At 38.5% G+C, this 24719-nt stretch overlaps 1 protein-coding gene across 7 annotated transcripts in view; it reads right to left on the bottom strand.

Annotated features, from left to right (window-relative positions):
* Positions 1-13321: 13321 nt before the first annotated feature.
* The window catches only part of LOC149808553 (ral GTPase-activating protein subunit alpha-1-like), a 274534-nt gene continuing 263136 nt past the window's right edge, over positions 13322-24719 (bottom strand). For 4 of the 7 annotated variants that reach the window (XM_089978950.1, XM_089978978.1, XM_089978968.1 and 1 more), the window contains one exon: positions 13322-22191. In XM_089978950.1, the coding sequence (XP_089835076.1) occupies positions 22055-22191 (137 nt within the window). In that variant the 3' untranslated portion in view covers positions 13322-22054. The remainder of the gene's footprint in view (positions 22192-24719) is intronic. The other 3 variants (XM_089978987.1, XM_089979001.1, XM_089978959.1) reach the window with 2 other exon arrangements.

Raw genomic sequence — 24719 nt, 5'->3', positions numbered from 1 at the left:
TTAGTAATGAGTGTATTTATTTCCCGTTCATGCACGTCTATACTCCTTTTGTTCGTTGCAACATTAGTGTTGATTGTTTTTATTTCCTGTCCATACGCAGTGATATCATTTATAGTTATTGTAATCTCATCCGGTTTGACATTTTTTTTACCAAAGAATTTATCAACGGCGTTATCGATCCTGTTAACATTTTTTCGTAACGAGGTAAATTGGCCCGACAGCGTCGTAAACTCCAAAATAGTATTTTTTATTGTTGCAAGATTCGGTTCGGTTACCGTCGGGGTTCCAAAAAAACTAGCGGTAGTGAGTTGTATATCGGTCACCGATCTATCTAACCTTGTAAAACCGTCTTGGACTAATGTTACCCTATCCGTCACCGTCGACAGATGTTCACCCGGTTTGAGTCGTCCGTCGACGGTATACAACGCGATAGTGCCCTCGCCGGCATCACGCTGTCGTGTTAAAACATCATTCAGTGACACATTACCGGATTTCAATTTACCCTGGCGGTCTTGAAATACAACTATTTCGCCCGGGTCAACACTTGTTAGGTTCAACATATCAGCGATTTCATCCTCAATTAGTTTTTTTATGTCGGCGGCGGTCGTTTCCGTGGATTCTTTCAGCGCCGAAACCGGTCGCCCCCAGATATCAATCATTATTATTGTAAATGTTATTCTCTAAAATCCGTTGAGCTTCTACGACCCCACTAGTGTATTCGTTTACAACCACATGAGGTGGTTTTCGCGATGATGAAATCGCCGCAAGTACGTTCAATACCTCACGGCCACATATCGGTGGGTCACTTAATCGCTGTGTTGGCAGCGTGGAATAAAAAACCCGGGCTGAACACGCCCGGATATACCGCATGAACTCTTTCGGCGGGGCTAACCCGTATGAATCAAAATAGACGATCGCACGCGGATCAATCGCGTACGCAACCCAATGAGTTCCCGCTCCGGAGGACCCATCGAGGTTAATTATGCCGGTTTCAATATTTCCTGGTGCCGCCGGTAATTGATCTCTCATAAAAACACCTCTGAAGTTTTTTATCGCTAGCGCGTTTGCGGCGTCTATTAAATCAAAATTAGACATTGGAGTCAATGACTCTCGAGTCATTAAACGGTTCCCGGTAGTCTTAGACCCTTTCCCGAATACCATGAATACGGGGTTCCCGGTAGTCTTAGACCCTTTCCGGCCACGGGTCGTTTTTTTTTGTAGCCTTTCCCGGTTGCCTTCTTCAATGCCATCCCCGCCGCGGTACCAACGGCTCCTAACGCCGCCGCCTTAGCCACTGCTGGTGCGGCCGCGGCAATCAACGCTGGAATCGCAGCTAACAGCGGAAATATCCCACCGGTCTTTTCCATGTTTTTAATTGCTGCGGCTGAAAAATCTATTTGAACACCCTTTTTATTCTTCATCGCATCATTGAAATGTTTTATTTGACGCGCCGTCAACGATATCTTATGATTACCACCCGCCATCTGTGACGGCTTCAGCGTTATTGTGGTCCCGCATTGTTTAGCCGACTTTGATCGTAATTTCTTGACTTGACCATCAGTCAACTCTACACTGACGACACTATACGACATTTTATTGTAAACGCGTTTTGTGTTTTCAATTACATGTTTTCCACTGGCGCATCAACGATTCTCATTCGTCCACCAACGCCTTCTAGCAGCATTGATTTATCGCTGAGAATGACAGCAACCGCTCTATAATTAACACCACCCGGGGCTATACGAGCTCTGAAGTGTATATCAACGACGGATTGTCTCGTTAAATCAAGATGTTCCAACGAAAAATAATAAATCGGATACAGGTTTTTAAAATCAAGTTGTGATATTTGCAAACCAGTGTCGACGTTTTGATCACGACCCATATATGACAGCAATCGATGGTACACACGTGCGATATGGTTATCGCCGTAATTAAGCTGTATATCCTCGGATGGTTCCTGTTGTCCGTTTATTCTCAGCGAAACATCCCTGACTCCTAATTGATCAAATATCATATGGCTGCGTTCTTGACTACCCAATCGTTCCCTATTCTGCAGCGCTATGAATATATGACGCGGGGCTGAAACACCCTGTTTTGACGCCAGGTGCCATGTAAACGTATCGGCGACGTTATCCTCTTTAGCATCAGTTGTTACCGCTAGCCAACTCAACAACGATTTCCCTCCCTGTTCCATAAATGCTAACAATCGTGCTTCCGTGGTAACTGATGGAGTCAGCACCGGCATCCACAATGCCATTTTAGTTAAAACGACTTTACCGGCAGCGACACCAGCAGCACGCCATATTGCATTGTTATCATCGCCCCTTCGCGTCAGCGCGATTGTATGCTTAGCCCCATAGACAACTTTTCTGACATTTCTGCAGAATCCAAATATGTGATGGAGTGGAATCGCGCATGAAAACTGTCGGCGTGGTCCTTGCAACATTCCTACTCGTGCTGCGAATCCTAGATTGTAATCATTGTTGGTGCTTTTTATAATATTGAAATTAGCGCCTGGTCTTGCTCTGCGGTCTGGATTGGCTGCTTCAGCCTGTGGGTCAACTGCGGTATCTCTTTCCACCAGCACGTTGATGTACTGAAGATGGTCAGCGTTATTGGTGGTGTCCTTCGAAAACATCATAGATGGGCCCGCCGATCTTGTATAATCATCCGAGTATCTCGCCAACCCAATTATCGTTGTTGCAACATCAACCTCGCGTTCTATTGATTCAATTTCTCGCCCGTCAATAAGATATCTGGCGCTCTCAAATAACGCCATGATACCGTTGTTGACGAAGCCAACTCGAACACGATGGTCATCTGCGTATGGTGCATTATCGGCGGCATTTGTCACGAGTTCTCCCTCGATTTCGATAAACGCTTCACACGGCAAAAAATATTTACTGGTATCTTGGACTTGAAGTTCAATTCGCGATCGTAGGTCGGGTTGCGCTGCATAATAAGAATAAAATTGATAATCACGGACAGAATCATCCCTGCGCACTGGGGCGTCCATATCAAACGCGGGATCAGCGGTTCGCGCAAACATTCTATTATTTATCATGTTGATGTTTTCAATTGAAATCCATCAACGTCGTTTTCGTCGTAAATTCTTTGAATTTAAACCACTCCCCGCTATCGCGTTCATGAGCGCGTTGGTTGCCGCATCGGCGGATGGCGAAGTCGCCAACGACTGAGTCGTCGCCAACGACTCTAGTTTTTCTTCCACGGCGTTATTTATTACTTTACTGACATTTGCAGGCATCACTGTCGTTGATGGCATTACCGGTGGTTTCTGTTTTTTTCTCTTGGATTTCACCAATGACATTAGTTTGTCCCGCGCGGCTGAAAGCGCCTTTCCGGCAACATCTCCAATGGCACTAATACCCTTATCACGAATAACATCAATAGCCTTCATTCCTAATTGTTTGGCTAACGGCGCTACTTTTGGAGCCATTCTTGTAAATAACCCCGCAATGGTGCTACCGAGACCATCTCCATAGTACGCGCGGTAAATAGGCAATCGCGAGTTTACCACGTAGACGAGTACTGGTTTATCGTGGTTGTAGTGTATGATCATCCTTATTAAAAACACCAGTTTTCCAATTAATCATCCACGAGCTCGTCTATGAGCGTTCGATATGCATTAATGTCCATAATACCGCCTGCAAATAACCGCTTGCAAATATCAGCGGCCTCATTGATTATTTCCGGAGAGTTATTTCCGGCTCGTTTTCCTCCGATTAGTACTTCCAGCCGTGATATATCACTGAGAACACTATTAGGACAGGTAACGCCGTAGGATTCTTTACCAACAGAGTATCCTTTTCCTTTTTTTGGTGTTATACTCTTAACTTCCTTGTGGAATGCGTCGTAATCGGATTTACTACGATGTGGTAATGCATCTTTATGTTTACTCGCTAAATACACTATTCTTGCCCAGTCCTTTAACGACTTTATATTTTTCTCGTAACCGCTATTGATATGCTTCTTATCTCGTATGCTCTTAGCAAAATTGTTGGCAGCAAAATTAATTAATTCTTCCCTGCTGCTGAAGCCTCTAATTTCATCTATTGTGCTCTTCTTGAGTACAATACGGGGTATATTCCCCTCTTTTTCTTCCGGTATTTCTTCTTCTGGTATTTCCTCTTCTGGTATTTCTTCTTCCGGTTCTTTCGCAGTAGCACCTAGTTCTTCTTCATCGGCCATTGTAACATAGGGTTCTTGTGGTTCGGTTATAGCGAGTGGTGGCGGCCTCCGTGTTGTAGCAGCCGCTATTTTTGCAGGAAGTGTTTCTAAAGACCTTTTTGTTTGTTCGGTCTGAGCCGCTATCTTTTCAAGCGCACCAAGAACGGGTACAGTTGCCGCCGTAACATCTTTGGTCGCTTTAGTTACCGGGGCAAAGAGTTGTTCGCTTCCAACAGTAAAATCGGTTTGTAGTTGCTGCCGCGTTTGAAGTTGTTCTCGGACCCTGTCTCGTAACGGTATAAACTTTTTAAGCGCTGCTAGCCGCTCTCTGGCTAGCCGAGTAGTAAGTGATTCGCCTACCATTATTGCAATTGCGAAGCAATTTCTAATTTCTCGCCGGAGTTTTCGTCTATAATCCTTCTAATGTTTTTGATCTTACTAGAAATCTCCCGGCGTCGTTCATAAACACGTCCGAGTTTTTTTCGTATTATTTCAACGGCAGTAAATAGTCCAATGAATGCATTTGCGTCATTGTGGTACAAGTTTTCATTAATCGTATGTTGTAATCGTTTTATAAAAAAGTACTCGCGGGCCAGGGTAAAACGCCCCCGTTTCGACTGTTCGTTAATAATCTCATAATCGGATAATATTTTTTCACTGTCGAGACCATCAGATAATTCAATTCCTTGATTTTTTAATTTTGAAATCTCGGCTAATATATTATTGATGTCTTCGATATTCATTATTCTTATAAAACATCTTGTTTTTAAATAAAAAAAAATGAAAACCCCGTGTATCAATTCCGAGGTGTTCATACTTTGTTTTCTTCCGGAACGGACAATTTATTGTCAGCGCCGGTGGCCTTGTCAGCGCCATAGGCGCCGGTGACTTCGTCACTCGCTGATATTTACATATGAAAATCGAATTCTGTGTCCGGTCCTTTTTGAGATCGCTGTTTGATATACTCGTTCTGCAACAAATCGTACTGAGGCCCTACAAATGTCGAAATATTTTCCTGCCGCATGCATGGAGTGAAATGTTTTTTCCTCGTGCGTTGATGTATTAAACGATTTGACACCTCTTGCTTGATTTGAACACTTACCAGTTTGGCCTTTTTTAATATTTTCGCTCTGAGAGATAGCTTGCAGATTACACAGTCTGTTATCTTGACAATTAGAATTAATGTGATCAATAACGAGGCCATCTTTGATCAATCCGTTAAACGCTTCATATACCACCCTGTGAACAAAATACGTCTTCTTTCCAGCACTAAATTGCAAATACCCCCGATTATTCACGGTACCAACCGGCTTCTTCAGTTTGCGGTTTCTAACAATGCCGTCGCGAGATGCCTCGTAACTGACGAGCACAGGATGCGGCTGAAATTCTTGGTCCATTTGTATAATAATACTATTTGTCTAATTTATTATTTGGTTTAATTATAAATCTTTCAACGTAGTCTTGGGGGGTTTTGATGACGAAGTCTGCGGTAGGGTCAATGACGGCGTTTTTAATTCGCTTGTCATAATAGCGTTTTAGTTCCCTGTATCGCTTTCCGCCACAATTAATACATAACTGTGATTTTCCTCTTACACCGACGTGGCAAACCAAGCACGGGAGGGGGCCAAGAGAACCATTACGAACGCTTTGTAAATGATACCCGCAGAATTCACCTCTACATGATTTATTGCACGGGGTTGTCGACCCAATCATCAACCATTTGCAGTGATTCATTATACTATATTCTTTCATTTAAATACTTGTTTTAATTATATGGATGAGTTTGAGAGATTGGCAGCAATTAAGCCCCGGAAAAATATTAAATTCAATCTCGATAGAGTCCTCAAGGACACACCAAAAGCGTTAATAAACGATAAAACCCTGTTGAGTAAAATACGCGATTGTATCAATGAATTCAAGCGTGATGGCGCATCTCACAGTTGGTCAACATTTCGAATTGATGGCATTGTTGATGCTACCATGAACGACAACCGCGCAGCAATGATAATATCACAACTTGACGGTAAAAGGTATTTCTTCAGAGTAAAATTCATTGTCCGGGTGGAATCAGGCGATTGGATCATGCGTGATAAATTTGAACCAGTTCTCAGCGACAAGAAAACAGTCATTGTCAGCCGCGACTCCAAGCCGGGGTTGTTAACCGGAATTGACAGACCATACTATGAACGAGCGTATCCTGAAACAGCAGTTGTTTATGGAATATACCCGTTAAATAAGAAACCTGATATCGGAAAACTGAAACCGATGAAACAGTCAACCGGGATAAATTGTGTAGCAGAACGAATAATAGAGCATTTTACAAATGCGTGTCGAGGAAACAAATTGACTGATTTACGACGTAGCAAAATCAACCAGTGGGAACTAACCGTAAAAGAGCGTGGAGCGACCATCAGCGACATAGCGAGATTAGAAACATCGCTGAGATTTCCAATAACCGTTACAACGATAACCGGTGAAGTATTATACGAATCAAAGTATAAATCGAAGGGAGCCCCAATCAAAATTATTGATCATAACGAACACGCATGGACGCCCGCGATCACAATATTTCCACGGGATAGAACAGTAAAGTATATACCCGAAGAATTCCTGGGAGAACAATTCTCCAAGGACGGTTTTCTCGCGGAGAGGAAACTATTTGATGCTATTGCCTACTTGTGTAAAAACGACCCTGTATCAGTGTGGTTACTTCGCAGCGCTGAAAACGATGCGGATACCTTTGATCAGTTTGTAAGACCAAACGGCGAATTATATCGTACTGAAGCATTTCACAACAGGATGAAAAAAACCGCCATGGAATTTGAAGAGCATGATGAACAACTGCTAACAAATTGTTTTACGATTCCATCGGTTGTAGCTCATGTTGCAGCAAGGAAAAATGCGTGGAGACCAACGCGCAAGGAATTTTTACCAGATGTACAATCCAGTTGTTTGGAATACTATCACGGTGGACTATGGAACACTGAATACAACCGCGACGCTATGATTTCCGTTGATATGGTTGCCTGTTATCCAGCGAGTTTTCTCGGGTATGGATCCGCCGCTGAGTATTTCAAACGATTTGGACACCCCAGACATGAAATGACTCGTGTTGCTATTAATGGACCACTGCCTGATTTTGATTTAACCGGATTCGCTCGCATAGTATCATTTGAATTCGCGGCAGGACTCCATCGCTGTTGCTATATTTGGATCGGTAGACACATAGCTGAAAAGGAGTGGTTGCCAATAGCGCTGCTACGGTATATGATTGATTGTAGCATGCTAGTTTCGTTGATTGTCAGTGACGCGATTATATCATACCGGGCGCAGACTGAAGTCTGGTTACCAGAACCAGAGCGTCTAGATAGCATAATTGATGAATCCAGAAAACACATTGATGCCGACGAGGAATATATCATCGAATGGTCCAGGAGGATATTCAACCAACGAAACCACGAGGCAAAAGATCTCGGTAGAAGAATAATTGGTAAGTTTACACAAGGTGGAAAAAACTGCGATTACAAACGATATTGCTCACGGCTGATTATAGATGACGCAGAATATGATTTCGTAATCAAGGACGCAGTGGCGAAAAATAGATACGTGAACTGCAAAACAGCTTTCTTGTCCAATGGAACAAGGTTGGGTACAGTTGTTTCCTACAGCGATGGAGACAGCCCCGCGTATCCACATTTGAGGGCGTCTATGCTGGGTTACGCCGCTATCAATTTATTCTCGATGATAAATAGATTTCCCGATACCGCGGTTAGAGTAGCCGTTGATTCATTTTATATTGACGTAAAGTATAAGAAAAACGTAACCGAGTTTACTAGTCCGGACGAGAGTTGGGGTACATGGAGAATTAAAGAAGAAATACGACGCGATTATTCCCCGTCAGCAAATGTCATCGTTGAGAACAATTACCTACGCGGTGATAAATTGTCAGAATGGTCTAATGCACCACCGTGTTCTGATCCAATTTGTAGACACAAGACGGTTTATTTAAGCGGCTGTGGCGGGTCAGGAAAGACGACTCGGGCAATTGAATTATTTCGAACGCGGGCAAGTATAATCGTGCTTACACCGACCCATAGACTAGCGCGAGAGATAAAACAACGAAATGTTGACGCCGTTACTTATCACAGCTTTTTTCGATACAGCGGCGGTGAGTGGACTCCTGATCGAATGGGTGAAAAATTTATTCCTGAAGTTATCATCTGGGATGAGATATGTACTGTTTCGTTAGATACTTTACGAATGTTTCTTGATTGGTTGCTGCTCGCGAATACAGCGGTAATCATGTGTGGCGACCATGGCCAACCACCACCATTTGTCGGCGAGGGTCCACATGATTGGTTGAGCGGGTTCGTGGACTATTATGAAGAAACCGATACTGATTACCGAGCACTTGATGAACAACTGCGCGAGGTTAAAAAACTAATCAGATTACAGCCGGATAGAATTCAATGTGAAATAATCCGCGAGGTGATTCCGGAAACGCCGTTAAATGAATTCTGGGAAACATGGAGACCAAACGATTTAATTGTAGCGAGCAGAAAGATAGTCAGAGACACACTTCAGCGGAGGTTGTTTGCGTTGCATAAGGAAAAGTTTCCAACGCGCCCAGTGCCGTTGTGTTATAGACCCGCTGACACACGGCGGCAGAACATTGAAGTTGAAATCCCGGGCCGGACAGAAAAACAAATTCTCGTGCTGAATGATATCGTGCTCGTTGATATCGGTGTCGTCGAGGACGCGCTACGTGCTGATAAATCCCCGTGGACGCTAGGATACGCAACAACAATACATTCCTCGCAGGGACTAACCATCACGGACACAATTGTTTGGATGGTTGATAATCGCATCGAATGGTCGAATCTAGTCTATCTTGCAGTGTCCCGAGTACGAAGGATAAATCAGCTTCGAAGAATTGTTGTTGACGGAGCCGGTGACGGAGTCACTGACGAAGCCGGCGACAAAGTCACCATCGATGCAAGCGTCATTGATAGAAAACTCTCGGGTTACCGCCAACAGGATAAAAAAAAACAGCGGCGTTTTGATATTGATGCCGAATTAATAATCTCGCTACGACAACAACAGAATAATCACTGCGCGAGTTGCAATTGTATAATGAGTTGGCGTTATTCGGATAAAGACACTCGCCAATTTACCGTGGATAGGATCGATAACAGTCTCGGTCATGTCAAAAACAATGTGAGGTTGACCTGTCTTGAGTGCAATAGACGCAACGGCGCTAGTTAAGACCACGTGGGGGCAATTGAGTATCGTTAGGTATCACTTGTAGTTGCTCGCGTGTAAATCCGCGCTGAGGAGCAGTTGAATCCAGTCTATAGATCGGTGGTCTACCAGTTGATCGTGTTATCGTTGATATGTTATGTGTGGTAACACTCCAAATAGGATCAGTAGCTCTTTTTTTACCGCCTTCAAGCTCTCCTGGTTCATATAGATATCTAACAGTGACATCGCCAAGAATCGACTTGGAAACGCTATTTATTTTTGATTTTCCGGGTATATACTCGTATTTAATCGCGTCGCTGGGCTTCATGTTGATTGCTCGGGTAATCTCGTTATTTAACGCTGCAATTACACCTGGCAACCTTTTGACCCATTCTCGAGATCGTTTTTCTTGGATGAATTCCTTCGCGTATTGATATCCAAATAACCGTTCAGCAAGAGTCCGATTGAATCGTTCAACAATTGCTTGATCACGATGTAGCGCAGTATGACCTCGTCGTATCGCGACGCTATGATGTTTCAGCGTTGATAAAACAGCGCCGCGAAATTCACTACCGGGATCAACTTGTAATAGATTTGGCCAGCGCAGAGGGCCTCTTCGATAAATTCTTTCAAACGCAGCGGCTACTTCAGTTGCTGACTTTGTTTTTAACGGCTCCGCTTGTTTGTATCGACTCGCAACATCAACTACGGTTAGCGCGTATTTGTAACCGTTGTCATGCGGCAAAAATAGTATATCAGCCTGATGAACTTCATTGGGTACGCTGACATCAAAGCGCGAGAAGTTGATTTGTTTAGGCGGTGGTAGATAAATTTGCCATATAGCCTGTTTGGATAACCAATTAACCGCAGTGGCCTTTGTTACCTTTGCAGCGCTTGCGAGTTTACCAATTGCGGCCTTCCCCTTCCAGTATCCTCTCGGGGAATAATAGATGGAATCCATGTTGTTATTATAAACGCTAGCGTTTTCAATTACCAGCGCGAGAAGCTCCGCTTCCAATCATTAATTTACCTTTCATAGCCGATTTTACCAACCATGAAGCCAATTTTTCTTTGACGGATTTATCAGGAATAGCATTTAACGCGTGAATTAATTTTACGTCCGCGATATGACGCTGTTGCAGATCGCTACTTTTGTAAGCAACATCATGAGCATGACACGCCTTATCGATAGCGTTTATTGGATACTCACCGGGTTTGGGCTGATTTTGATCATCGAGTCTAATATCTAATCGTGTTCCGGGGCCACAGTAGTTATATCCTGGGAGGTGTTTTTCTCCTGGATACTTTGCCCACGGGGTTCCGGGGAGTTTTGATAACTTGGCTGCGATGTCACCACCTCGCTTTTTTTTAAAACATCTCCGGGTCTAATAGAAATAAATCTAAATTTCTTTGTACCGCATTGTACACACTTGCCAGTAAGGGCCGATCTGTTATTTCTTGTTGTAGCGGTTGTCATATCATTTGTGCCAGTACGTACTCTACACTTCACACAATATAGATCCATAATTTATGTATAGAGATATGAATATAATTGATTTTTCGGCGACTAAAACAAGAGAACCAGTTAAGCATGTTGCAGCGTTACCAAACTCGATCCGGATGATTATCATCGGACCATCTGGATCCGGCAAGACGCAATTGTTACTCAATTTAATAATGAGATGGATGAAGTGGGATAAGTTGTATTTGGTTGCTCCTAGCGTAGATGATCAACGATGCTACGAGGTGTTGAAAGATTTCAACGAGAATGCATCAGCGATCGCTAAAAAAAATGTTATTGAGTTTATTACGGATATCAATGATGCACCGGGTATTGATGATATTGATGGCGACGTTAACAATCTAGTCGTGTACGATGATGTTATGTTAGACAATCAAAAAAACCCAGCTAGGATATTTTCCAGAGGCAGGCATAAAAACACTGACGTGATATATGTCACTCAACGATACACTCAGATTCCAAAAGTAATTAGAGACAACTGTAATATTCTTGCTGTGTTCAACGGCGTTGATACACACACGCTACGAAATATTTGGCAGACATGGTGCGGCGGTGACATGGACTTTAATGTTTTTCGAAACTTTTTTAGTCATGCTCAGTCGACCCCACATGGATTCGTAACGATAAATTTACATGATCCTCGGACACGATATCGTATCGGACTTGACCAAATATTCGGTTAGTTGTAAATAATTTTCATTGTAAATAACCACTTAGCAGCAGAGGGGGCAATGACATCGACGCGGTCGTCGATGTGCTTACCGGACGCTGACGACGCTGGGGATCGGCGCGCAGAAGGTGTTAATTAAACCAAATGACGACGCGTCGACCCCCCAACGACGTCGTCGTTTTTTTTTTACCAGGCGCTGACGACACTAGATCGTTGAGTGCAGAAAGTAATAATTAAGCAAAATAACGATTGGACAAAATGTCCGATTCGCCCCCTCTGCTGCTTTACTAATGCAGGCAAGCTAAAAACAAAGTCACTAACTTGTGCTTCCAAGTGGTATGTATTTATTTTAAAGTTCAGAAACAAGAGGAGGGCCACTTAGAAAAGGCAGTATCGATGATTTGTCTATGCTTTGTAGGGAACAAGTACCATAAAGTTACCATATCAATTTTTATTTTTTATCTTTATAGTTTTGGAATACAGTTGCATGTGGAATGTTTTCATAACAAGCTTTTGAAAAATACTTTCTAGCAGACTGCAAAACTACAAACGTTCGAAACATTCTTTTAACTTATTGTACCCGAGACCATCTTTAATGTAATATTTACCTTTGCAGAATTCATAAGGATAATAAAATTGTAATTTTAATCAGGACAAGAACAGTTGAAGATTTCCAAAGTTTAAAAAATAGTTTGGTATCAGGAAAAATTTAGAAATTTAGTAGCCACAAATAAAAATAGGCATACAATCTTAGGATGGTCATGAGAAGATTGAACAGTGTTATAGATATGTTACTAATACATTGTGTGATCCAAAATGTAAAGCCTGGGATATAAAAAATAACAATTGGTCACAGAGTTTCCTTTCTCAAGACCTTAATCTGAGTTGGGGTCATAACTGTGATATATATATTGGTCAAGTTTCACCAAAATATTTTCTTAAGCAAAAAAAAAGAAAGAGTTAAGATCACACATTTTACTTGCTGTGACCTTGTAATTCCTGTATTCATTCACATGCACAATACACAGTTAATCTGTTACGGTTTACCAATTAAAAAATTCAATGGATAGTCTATAATATGTAAAGCTTACTAATAAATGAACCGATTTATCTCTTCCAAATGCACTGATCAGGAAGGGTCTCATGTGTATTTTGGGATGTATGGGAGAATCCATGTGGTAATGAGCTAAACACGAATGGTAAATTCCTATTAGTCAAGCATAAAATGCAGGTCACAGTGACCTTCATTGGCTTTCAGGGTGTGGGTTTACCAGAATTGCATTTAATTATCAAACTGACTGGTTCAAACATAAACAGCACACAATAAATAAACTTAAATACAAAATTTAAACAAAGTCTTGGAAATATGAAATATATATTGCAAAAAGTGAGGATTCATAACCTTGCCAAAGACAATATGCATTCAGCAATAGTACAATGGCTCCTCTCTGTTTCATAGAGGCAAGCTGAAAACTTGTTAGTAAATTAGATCACACTTAAAATGTCAGGGAAAGCTATATCAAGTATTCAGTGTTTACTAGATACCTATTATCAGATGCAACTGAACTGGTATATCACCGTTTCAAAGATGAAGGTCTTCAGTTCAAAGTGAAGTGGGAATCACCCCCCTCATGAAGAAAAAAAAAACGAGGTTCAACCTGTAAATATTCGAATGAAATGAGATTAAACAAAACAACCCATTTATTATTTTTCATTATGTTTTTATTATTTACCAGTAGTGGTATAACAAAATATGATTTTCTGGATGCCAACCTCTCCTTGCACAGTTACATAATACATGCAAGGAACATATAAAATGGTCAATAACCTACATGTATAATAAATAGTTTCTTAATCTTAATTAAATTTACTATGGATAAAATCTGGACTACTACACCCAGCATGCATGTTTCAAATCTGAATTGAAATCATTTACAGAAATCTCCTTGTGATGGGCTTGTATAGATTTATAATAAATTCCTTTTAAAGGGCCCCATATATGACCAAATTAAACATAGCATTTGTTTCGCAAGAGTAATATTAAGATAATAAGCCCATGAAATTGTCTTGGTGACCCCTTAAATTTCCAAATGGCCCATCAGGAGGAAGATTTTTGTATTAATAAATAGATGTAAATTACTTGGTTTCATCAGTTATTGTGAAATGGTTTTAAGTTAACTTCTGCTTTCTGTAAAGTAGCGTAACGAGATAAATATATTGTACATGGAAAAATTCATGCAGAATTTAGCAAAACAGAAAAAAATGGCACTAGAATCAATCCCTTGGTATCTGATGTGACATAGTACAAGTAGTACAAGTCAGTCTTCAGGGTCTATTACAGAACCTCCACCCCCATTTGAAACAATGGAGGGTTTTCTAAATGCAGGAGGTGATTTAACGAGGAAACAAATATAAGGACTGCAGATATGACAATTTTCACAACAAAAAAAATCATGCATCCGGTTGATTTTTCACTACGACGTTTTGAAGAAAGATGTGTAAATCCTTCAACTGCATGTCCTACGGTAGACCCTGAGTGCTATTTCCAGAGTACAACTAATTCACGTAAGATTGAAACATAATGCATTTTTGCAAATCACTGAAAATATAAATTTTACAAAATCATCAAGATAAAGATAATAATGATACATCAATGTGAAGAAAATAAATTGATCATGTATAATGACAACATTTTGATAAAACATGCATTTATAAAATTACTCAAATTTTGAACAGAAGCAAATAACAAGTTATAGAGCTGTACATATTGCACAAGCAAAGTCATAAAAGTACTTAACTGCAGTCACATTTGTGTACATTACAAATGTTAGTCTTTACAAACATGCTCTATCTACACGTTCTTTTCCTTCTTTTTTAACATGCAAAATCTTAAAAATTCTATCTGTATACTACTGCAAATGAAAGGTTACTGTCAGTAGACCAAACAAGTTTATCATTCAAAGTCAATCAAAATTCCTTAAAACATTCAGCACCTGATAAAGTACTACACAGTAATTACCACAGATTCAATTCTGGCCTGGGTCAGCAGCCTCCGTGTCCTTGGAAAAGCCACTCAACTCTCATTTCCTCAGCAAGATATTGCAGTTAAAGCCAATAAACAAACATTTTTTATTCGATCTGTTACCATTTTAAATCACTGCTGGATATGCAACACTTTCCATATGATTCAAATCTGTTTACAGATTGTTCTTGCTATTCAGTTTTATAAATGAGGTTCAAGTACATTTTGCATATTTTGTATCAGGGCAACTATTTAAAAAATGTACCATTATAACTGAACATAGCATGCATGGCTGACCTGATGACAAATATGCTCTTATTTACATTTTTTTTGCAGAAAACTAGATTTATAATGTACATACTTTTGAATAAATTAATACAATTTACCCCTATTTTGCCTTAACATTCATTGGTATGGCTATTTTGTTAGGGTATTTTTCATACATGGTGAGTAGGGATTTCATTATTTTTTTTATTTTGATCTTGGTTTCAGTACAGTAATTTGCATTATTCAGCAATATAGAGCTGAATTCCTAATATGTACAATAAATTAAATCCACAATTTGTTTACAATGTGATTAGCATTTGCAAAAATGCTGTTTGATTTGCAATATATTGTGAATTTTTTTCTTTCTTCTCTAATAGGGACTTATCGAGTCGAGATCAGTGCAGAATAGCACATGAGAAGTAAAGCCTTGAATTGTGCTTAGTTATGATAATGTTCTTGCTTGAAACCTTACCACTGGTAATGTAGTTCAATAGAAAAAGTCACTTTTTATTTGATTATTCCACTTGAAATGTTAGACATGGTCTAAAGATTTTGCAAAAAAAAATGTGCATATTTGTTATCTGTTCAATGATGCAAGTTCTATTCTTTTTCAAGAAGATGGCAGTAATTGTCCTAAGCAAACTCTGTCACTGCCACAACTGTATCATAACAAATAAAAAAGCTATTGCACAAAAATGTGCAAACGCACTGCAACAGTTTACAACTTAATTAAAGAGTTTTAACACTCTACAGTTAAAAAAATGAACCCTTTCCTTTTAAATCAAGGTATTACTGGTATGGATAAATTCAATGCTAAGTGAACATGAATTCTATTGTAAGGAATCATCTGCTTTGAGCTGAATATAAGAAATCAATATTTTACAATCAACATGAAAACAGTAAGAAAAAGTGTCATCCACTGCATTTCTAGATTATGCACTGGGATTAGACGTGGTAGCATCACAATCTTAAATACACTGCAGACAAATTTTTGCAATGGTAACAGAGTCAATCTGATACATCTAGGATAAATTGCACTTATGGTGAAGAAATGACAATCTCCTGTTTATGAGCAAATATATAGTCAAATACTTTTATTTCTTGTTCACACTGAGACCAGGGTAAAATCTGAGTACATTTGGCATACCAAGGATGAACAAAACTTTATAATTGAGGTGAAAGGAACTTAAGCCACAACACTGCCTTCTGTTCTAAGCATATATTAAAACATGCATTCCTGAGATACAACAACAAAGGCATGGGTGACAATAAAGGCAAGTAATACTGTATGCAATACTGACTATTCTTTGAAATCCAGACAAGCTATATCTGAAGGAAGCTGTAAGCTTACAACAAAAAAAGAGCTAACTAGATAATACACAATTCTCTTTAATGCCATCATTTACAAGCTTAAATGTGAAAAGAAAATTACAGTAACTTAAAAAATAACTATTTAATTGTTTTTCTTCTCATATTATGCACAAAAACTTTGTCTACCATTTTGAACTCGGGGGGGGCTGATCCATTAAAATATACATGGGATCCAGGGAAGTCAATTTTATAGTCGGGTACTCACCCATAGATGCAATTTAGACATTTCTTATCATTTTAATATGAACTCTGTGAAATCAAAGTATCCTGTCATATATTTTTTTTAAACTGCCTTCCCTGGGCAGCATGTATGTTTGAATGGAACAGCCCTCAGCTTGGATAATTAAGTGCAAAAGTATTACAATAAGCCACCTAAAAGAGTGTTTAAGATCATTTCATTTTGCTTTTTTTTATACCTTCAAAGCTGTCAGAAACATTTCTCTCGCAAAATAAGGATGCAGATGAACTGGATGAATGTTTGCTTTGATTTGGTTACAATTTTAATGCAATCTGCTGATTAAACACAAAGACTTGTGCAGTATTTTGTCCACCATTTTGAATTGCCCTAGTTATAACAGGCCATCATTGTTTACAATACTACCGTGGCAGATATTATGGTAACCAAAATGTGTTATTAAAAAGAATGGGAATTTTGTCTTCCTCCACCACCATAGCGTATGTATAAATTTCATGACTTTACAAGTGAGTTGTGCCATTTGTTGTCTTTAATTTTTGTACACAGCAAAACTGGTCTTTAATGTTTACTACTCTGTAACTGTAACTATCTTACAGACTACAAATAGCTGATTATCATGACAATGCATAGTGAAGTACCTAAACACTATTATTCTACCACTAACTGTCACAAATTGTAATAGTTGTCACAAATCACCAAGAAAGTACTTACATATTACAAAGATGTGACTTAAAAATATGTGTGCAAAACTAAATCTAACTCAGATTAAATATGAGTATTTTATCTCTAGCATATTAGATATTTAATCATCTTTATTTAAGATGACAAACTGATAGGACAGCTACATTAAATGGTTAGATACATTTCAAAACCTTGGATGACATGAAACATATTACAGGTACCACATAATAGGTCATGGTGTGGTTTTAAAATGCCTGCCTTATACACACCTGAAAAAACTCTGCAACAGATTATAGATTCTATGCAGGAATTTAGGTCACTTAGGGCATGTGGGTATGTTAACTTACAGCCAACTTGTCTCAAAAAACCATGGCATGCAGAGTAATACAAGTGTAGGGTGTATGCAAAGAAACCTTTATGCAGCTGAACAATAATGGTTGATTGCAGAAAAATTGTAGAAATTATTCCACAGTATCCAAGTTTCTAAACTGTGTTCAAATATATGTGAAAAGCAGCAGGAAGACTGGCATGGTTTCAGGGTGACAAGAGTCATTTTGAGTGCTGTGAAGACAAATAACAGAAGTTAGAAAAATGTGACAATAATTATTACAAATTCATTATTTCCAGTCCAACTTTCAGTTTGAACCATTCTGAGAAGTTTTAATTATTCTGGCTAAAACAAAAGACAAGATAGAAAGAGACCATCTTCCTGTCAATAGGAAGAAGAAATTAAACTCGTATCAAGGTAGACTAGCATCTACAGTTGATTTCTGTTGGAGAAAAAGTTATATTTTCTATGAGGTCAAGGTCTTTATTGGACAAGGATTTGCATGTGTTAGGTTTGAAGAACGAGTGATGAAGTCTGGAGACATGAATAATGACGAGTACATCATTGATGGAAAATATCAATTATGTTTTGGGGTTTCATTTTCTATGATGGATTTGCAACATTTGTCAACATTGACAGAAACATAAGTTGGAAAAGTATATTGTAACACAATAAAATAACTTGTGGCCTCCTACTTTCAAAACTGTTCTGCAAGGAGATTAGATTTTCAAGATAAAAACATACCCTGCCATGAAGCTATCATGTGGTCAGGTAGAAATAAAAAAATAATATCCTTTGTTTGAACTGGCAATCACAGTCTCCAGACTGTAAAGTAATTAGAAAAGGATAACATCAATAAAAACTGCCTGACCAGTTGGTCCAGGAATTTAAGTCTATTTGGTCTAGTCCAAGTCAGATCTACATTAGAAGCTTGAAGATGTCAAGACCTAGGCATCTGAAGCATGCTTTAATCTCCAAAGGATATTATCATGCAGTACTTAAATTTCAGGTAGGTGTGGTACATTTCTACAAAGTTTTTAACATGTTATGGTGGGCACCAACATTTTTTTCCCATCATGACATCATCAAAGGTTCTGAAATATATCTGGTTGCATTGCACATATCTATTATAATATCATTATAACCCACCATCTTTGACAGCCAAGGTTCCGATATGATAACCCCCTCTACACCTTGGCATATCAAGCAGATATTTCTGTGCTTCGGGTCTGTGAATTTCATTGGATACAGTGGCAAGCCACTGCTTCCAATCAAAATTAAGTTGTACAAATTTAAACACAGTTCCTGCATGATGCAGACAAGGGAAGCACAGGACTTGAATGGAATGATAAGTAACTTTCCACTGCTGCTCTGTGTTTGTACAAATACTTTTTACTCAAATACACCTGTAATGGCTTCCCTCTAGCATGTTGTCATACTTTCAATGTTAAACTTACAAAGCACCTTTTTAAGTCAATTGCCTCCACCATTTTCAGCCCAAGTACGCTATTGGTTAGTTGGCACTATATACTAAGGGAGGCAAATCTATTAGATGTTGCTGGGACAAAGCATTACAAATATCTGTTAAGGTGTAGATAGGGTTATCATATCAGAACCTTGGCTAGCGATGTACAAACCCCTTTCTCATTATTTTTTGTTCAGCAAGATAAAAAAAAATAGTGAAATACATGTTTGATTGTACAATAATATTTTATAAATAGATTTTATATAATTTGCTTAGTAATGGAAGTATGTGAGTTTATTTTGCAGAAGAAGGGCTTTGTGACAATGTTTGGTATACATGTAGTAAATGACGAGCTACATTTGTAAAGGAAGCCACTCACTGATTGCATAGAGTGTGTGTGATTGGGATTTTTAACATAGCTTTAACAATTTTTCAGTCCTATCGCTACGATGTCTGCAGTGTGACAGTTTATAGTGATGTCTAGCACTGGGGCATCATGCCGCAAACATGTAGCATGATGTCCCACCCACTCACATTATCCTGACACAAGGCTGACCAGTCCTAACACTCACCTCTTAATGCTGTGCACCAAGCGAGGCAGCTGTTCATACCATTTTTGTAAGTCTTTGGTATGACTCGGCTGGGGATTGAACCCACGACCTCCCGCTTCTGAGGCGGACGCTCTAACCACTAGGCCACTGGAGTGGTCCTGATGGCATAGAATACTCACAGCTGAACCCATGTGGTGTCTCATCATTAGAAAACTGAATATAAAATTTGTTTGAAATAATAAGTTGTTCAGAGATGACAACTCTCCCTGGTCGCACAGTGATGTCAAGCCTTCTACTGAATGTATCAAAAGTCCAGTTCTCTCTATATTTATTCTAATTATGCTAGTACCATATGGTACACCACTCTTTAATTTATATACTATTTATGTTACATTGTGTTTTCATGGTAACATAAACTAGATCTGTATTTGTAAAACTAGTATGCCACCATGGCAGACTGGAAATGGTCAAATTAAAAAATATAAAAATTTTTTTTTATATAAAAGTGCTCTAATGGTCTTCATAATTACTGGCAGGTCATACATACCAGCACACAATTTCATTTGTCTATCTAAGCTGATTCAAGTATGTCAAATTATGTACAGAAAATTGCAAAATTACTATAATGGGCTGAAAATGTAATGAGGTCATCTACATATGAATACAAATATTCCCACCTCAGGTGGGCGGGTATTGCTTAATTGTACTAAAAAGGTTTTTGTCATAAAAGTTCAAAAATGTGCAAAAATGAATTCTAAAATTGCTATAATGGCCTGACAGTATAATCTGGTCATTTACATATGTATACAAAAAAGCTAGCTTAAGTTTATTTGTCTAGGCTGAGTGATTCTTGTGCAGTCTTGCTAACAAGCATTTTGGGATGGACAGGACCAAATCAAGATGCTTCCTGTGTGTGCAGTGATGGCGTAATAAAAGAATTAAATGAAGAAAATTATAATTCTAAATATGAAAAGAACCTCTATGCTATTTGCTTGACATGTATATCCAGTTTGGCTGAAATTTATTCTTCGAACAGAAAATGTTTATGAACAGAATGACTGACAGATGAATTTGAAAGTTACAGTGCTGAAACAAAAGTATATTAAAATGCTGCATCTCCATTAGAAAGCTGACAAGATTCTGCTGAAGCTGTATTAAATCCAATTAAAATTAAGGAAGTCATTGTGTGGGAAACAAGAGTGGGTAGGTCTTTTAATTTGGGGCCATAACTCTGCCAAATGATGAAGTACAGTGCTTGAAAAGAAACTTGTCACGGCTGGTTCTATTCTAGAACTTACAATTAAGAGGGGGAGTCCTCCTCCCCCCCACCAAAAAAAGTGGTCATATTTACATATGCAGTAGATCTGCATTAGCTAATACTAAACTTTCTGGAGGACTAGCACAGTTCCAATTTGCAATCAGGTAAGTAAGCAAACCTTAGGCTAAGTAAGTATCAAACTGTCTGCAAATTTTAAGTGAAATCCAATAATGGTAACATAAGTTATGGTGTGGAAATAAGAGTCAAGGGCTAAAACTCCACTTAACAAGGATACAAAAATGCCAATAATCTAACTTAGCCAAGGTCTTGTCAAGCTGCACACAAAATTGGTTGAAATGCAGCTGTTATGTGGACATGAAAGTGGGATGGATAAATGGAAAGACTGAATGATAGACAGGCCAAATTAAATGCCTGCATTTTCTGTGGAAAGCTGTGGACAAAAATGTAATTAGCCATACTGTTCACTACTTAAAAACATTGCTATATACAGATACTACATATTGTGCATACACAAGCAATCTGGCAATTCTTTGTAGCACAAACTATGCACTGGACTGAAAATCAGAAGACAAAACAGTAAAAAAAAAAGTACATAATGAAGTCCCCAAAATGAAATATTTGAAATGTGGGCCGAGAAGACAAATATTGTTTTCAATATAATATTTAATTGAGAAAATTGCATCAAAATATAAATATTTACATATTTAATCCATATGGACAAATTAAACACATACCAATAAATTACAATTGCACCAAAAATTCCAAAGTAATAAAAAGTACAGTCTTGCAGCATTACCATGTATACTCACTTATAGGTTGAATCCAAATTCAAACTGCACAGACCCAGGTCTGCCATTGCATAATGTGCTGGCAAATCTGGGTCTATGTAGCCTGCTAGGAGTAATCAGTAGACCGAACAACACAGTCCTTTATCTGCCAGTGCATTATGCTATGACAGATCAGGGTCTATGATGTTTGCAGCTAGACTCAACTCAAACAGATGTACATAAGGTAATTTGTTGAGCCACAACAAATTTTGTAATCTGAACCTGTAGATGCAATCCAGCTCTTAGAAACAAAAGTATATCTTCCATCAAAATATTTCAACACTTTTAGTTTTTGTACTGTTTGTGTACTGAACAATTGACCTCCATCTTCTGGAACTGTACAAAACACTCCATCAAAATCTATACTACTACGGGAAGCCATCCTTGACAATGACTCAATAAACTACCAGGCATGTAATTCACTGCATCATGCCTATGTTTTTCATTTACATGGTGGGACTTCCAGGGGGAGTAACAACTTCACGTGGAATCCTGGATGCAGAAGATTTCCTCTTTGATAGTCTTCGTCTTAAAAATGACTCAGATGTGTGACTTGATTTATCTGGAGTACCAACATCACTTCCTAGAAAATAAATAGCATATATAAGACAAAAACCAGACTGGAGGTTATACAAATATTCTAATGGTTCAACTCAGAATCAACTATAAATATTGTATAGATTGACTGACTTGTGACTGAGCATTGGCCAATCACAAATTAGAACTTTTAGCTGAGTTTGAGCACAAGGTTTTACAACCTTGGACCCAATCTTGGTATTCTTACCTCTATCTCCACCCAGATTCTCTAGAATTATAAACATCTGTCCACAACATCTATGTTCTTCCTGAATAGTATTATTAATGACAATGTTAGTGATGTGGGTGTTCATGCATCATTGCTAGCTAAAGGTCACTGTTCCATTACATTCTATCAAAGAATACAGATGACCATTGGTTAACAAAGATTAAGTTCTTTAAATCACCCTGCAAAACAACAACATTAATATTCAGCATGACTGTGTGCCCGAGCCCCAGAAGATCTTTTACAGTGCTTTGGCATGCATATATAGCACAACGCACTTTACATCCAATTACACTAATATTATTTGTGCAGGATTTTTGTCCACTTTGCTATCTCCCTGTTTCAGTCAAAATCGGTAGCCAGTTTTTTAAGCAATGTATTTTGCCATTCTAATGCAATTCTAAACTGCATGGATAACCAGTGCAAACTTTTCTTCAAAATAAAACATTTCTGACAAGCATAAATTCAAAACTTCAATGTCATGTAAGGGGCCTCGGAATTGTTTTTAATCATTTTTAGGAATTTAGTCAAAATTCCTTTATTCCTTTAGTAAATAATCAGCAATCATCTGCTCTAAAAAATATCAAATACAGATATTGCCCCTTCTTGCACTGACTAAAAACATTTTAAAATTCTTGTAATGTCAGGCTAGTTACAGTAAACAATGATTCCAAAAGTTGTTTTTGTTCTCTCTTCCATGGCACAAGTTTTTTTTAATGAATTTGGCCTGATTTGACATCATTAATTAGCAGCTGTTGAAGTGCTGATGACTATCCTCCAAGCAAACATTGTATAAATGGCAGCTTGAATCTTTTAAAACTGATCCATCAGTGGTGAATCTTGCTGTCTGAACACAAGTTTCTAACACTGGCAGTTTATCACATACATAGCCAAAATATATTGGACTACAAATGTTACTTGCCAAAACTTCCTTCAAATTGTGCAGAAAATAATCAACATCTATATTTTCCAGCATATTACAGATTCAAACTAGTTCCTTATTTGCAATTAAAGTACTAATATTGTGGTAACGAAATGCTAAACACATTTGTTTTTCTGTGATTCTATATTTCATATGGTAACTCAAAAACAAAACAACCTGATTCACAATGTAATGCACATAACAGTCATCCAACTAATTTTTAACCTCACCATCTGTATGTGGTCAAATACCCCAACCCATAAGCACAAATAAAAGTCCCTCCAACAGAATGATGTTCTAATGTCCAAAAAGAATTTCCAGGATTTCAAAAGAACACCATTTCTTCCTTTTAACTGCTGAGTGTATAAACCATCTTGGATAAAGATATTCAAATCAGGCACTGTGCCAGCCATCTTGGATAAAGATATTCAAATCAGGCACTGTGCCAGCCATCTTGGATAAAGATATTCAAATCAGGCACTGTGCCAGCCATCTTGAATATACTATTAGCACCAATTTAATTAAGGCCAAACTAAGACACCATAAGAGGACTTTTGTTGAGAACTCTATGCCATGATTTTCAATATGTTCATTGTGGCAATTTCAATTAGTACCAACTGGACATGATAACGAGTCGTCTGATGAAAACCCAATGTTGAAATATCTTTTCATCTACATTGATCAGCAATAAGATTTTGAAGATGGTGGCTGCAGTGGCCATATTGAGTGTCAGATCAGCACAATTTTTATTAAAGACCATCTAGATGCCAATAGAAATGTTCTGCTGAAAACCCAATGTGGAAATGACTTTCTGTTCAGGAGGAGTAGCAATTTCAAGTCTTCAAGAAGGCTGCTGGTGGCCATATTGGATTTCAGATCTGCACCATTTTCATTTGGGACAGCTAGACATAAAAAAAAGTATTTTAGTGAATACTCGATAATGATATAACCGTCCCAATCAAGTGGAGTATAGATAAGATGTTCGGGTGACACCATTTTTAAAGAAGTCTTCTGGTGACAACCCCATGTTGATTGGAACAGCAGCAATAATACGATTTTCAGTGTGGCTGCCATACTGGACATCAGGTCCAAAAATTGAGAGAGGGGGAGAAATGTCTGTATTCTATTTGTAATGCTTATGTTCTGCATGCATTATGCCCTTCATCTCACCACAGTACATGTAAATATCAGCACATTCATCTATTACATAACTCGCAACAATTTCTTTCAATGATGTCATTTCCATCTTGTCAATGACAAGGTCATACATTTTCTCACACTGACTTGATAATGTGGATATTTACAATTTAAAGCAAGTTCTGACAAATAAGGGATATTTATATTTAACAGTATCAGTTACATTTTAATTGTAATATCTGTACAGGTC

Source organism: Sinohyriopsis cumingii, chromosome 1 (genome assembly GCF_028554795.1).
Source record: "Sinohyriopsis cumingii isolate HCF-2022 chromosome 1, ASM2855479v2, whole genome shotgun sequence".
NCBI classification, from domain to species: domain Eukaryota; kingdom Metazoa; phylum Mollusca; class Bivalvia; order Unionida; family Unionidae; genus Sinohyriopsis; species Sinohyriopsis cumingii.
The sequence above is the reverse complement of the archived record's forward strand: the minus strand, read 5'-3'. Positions and strand labels throughout refer to the sequence as shown.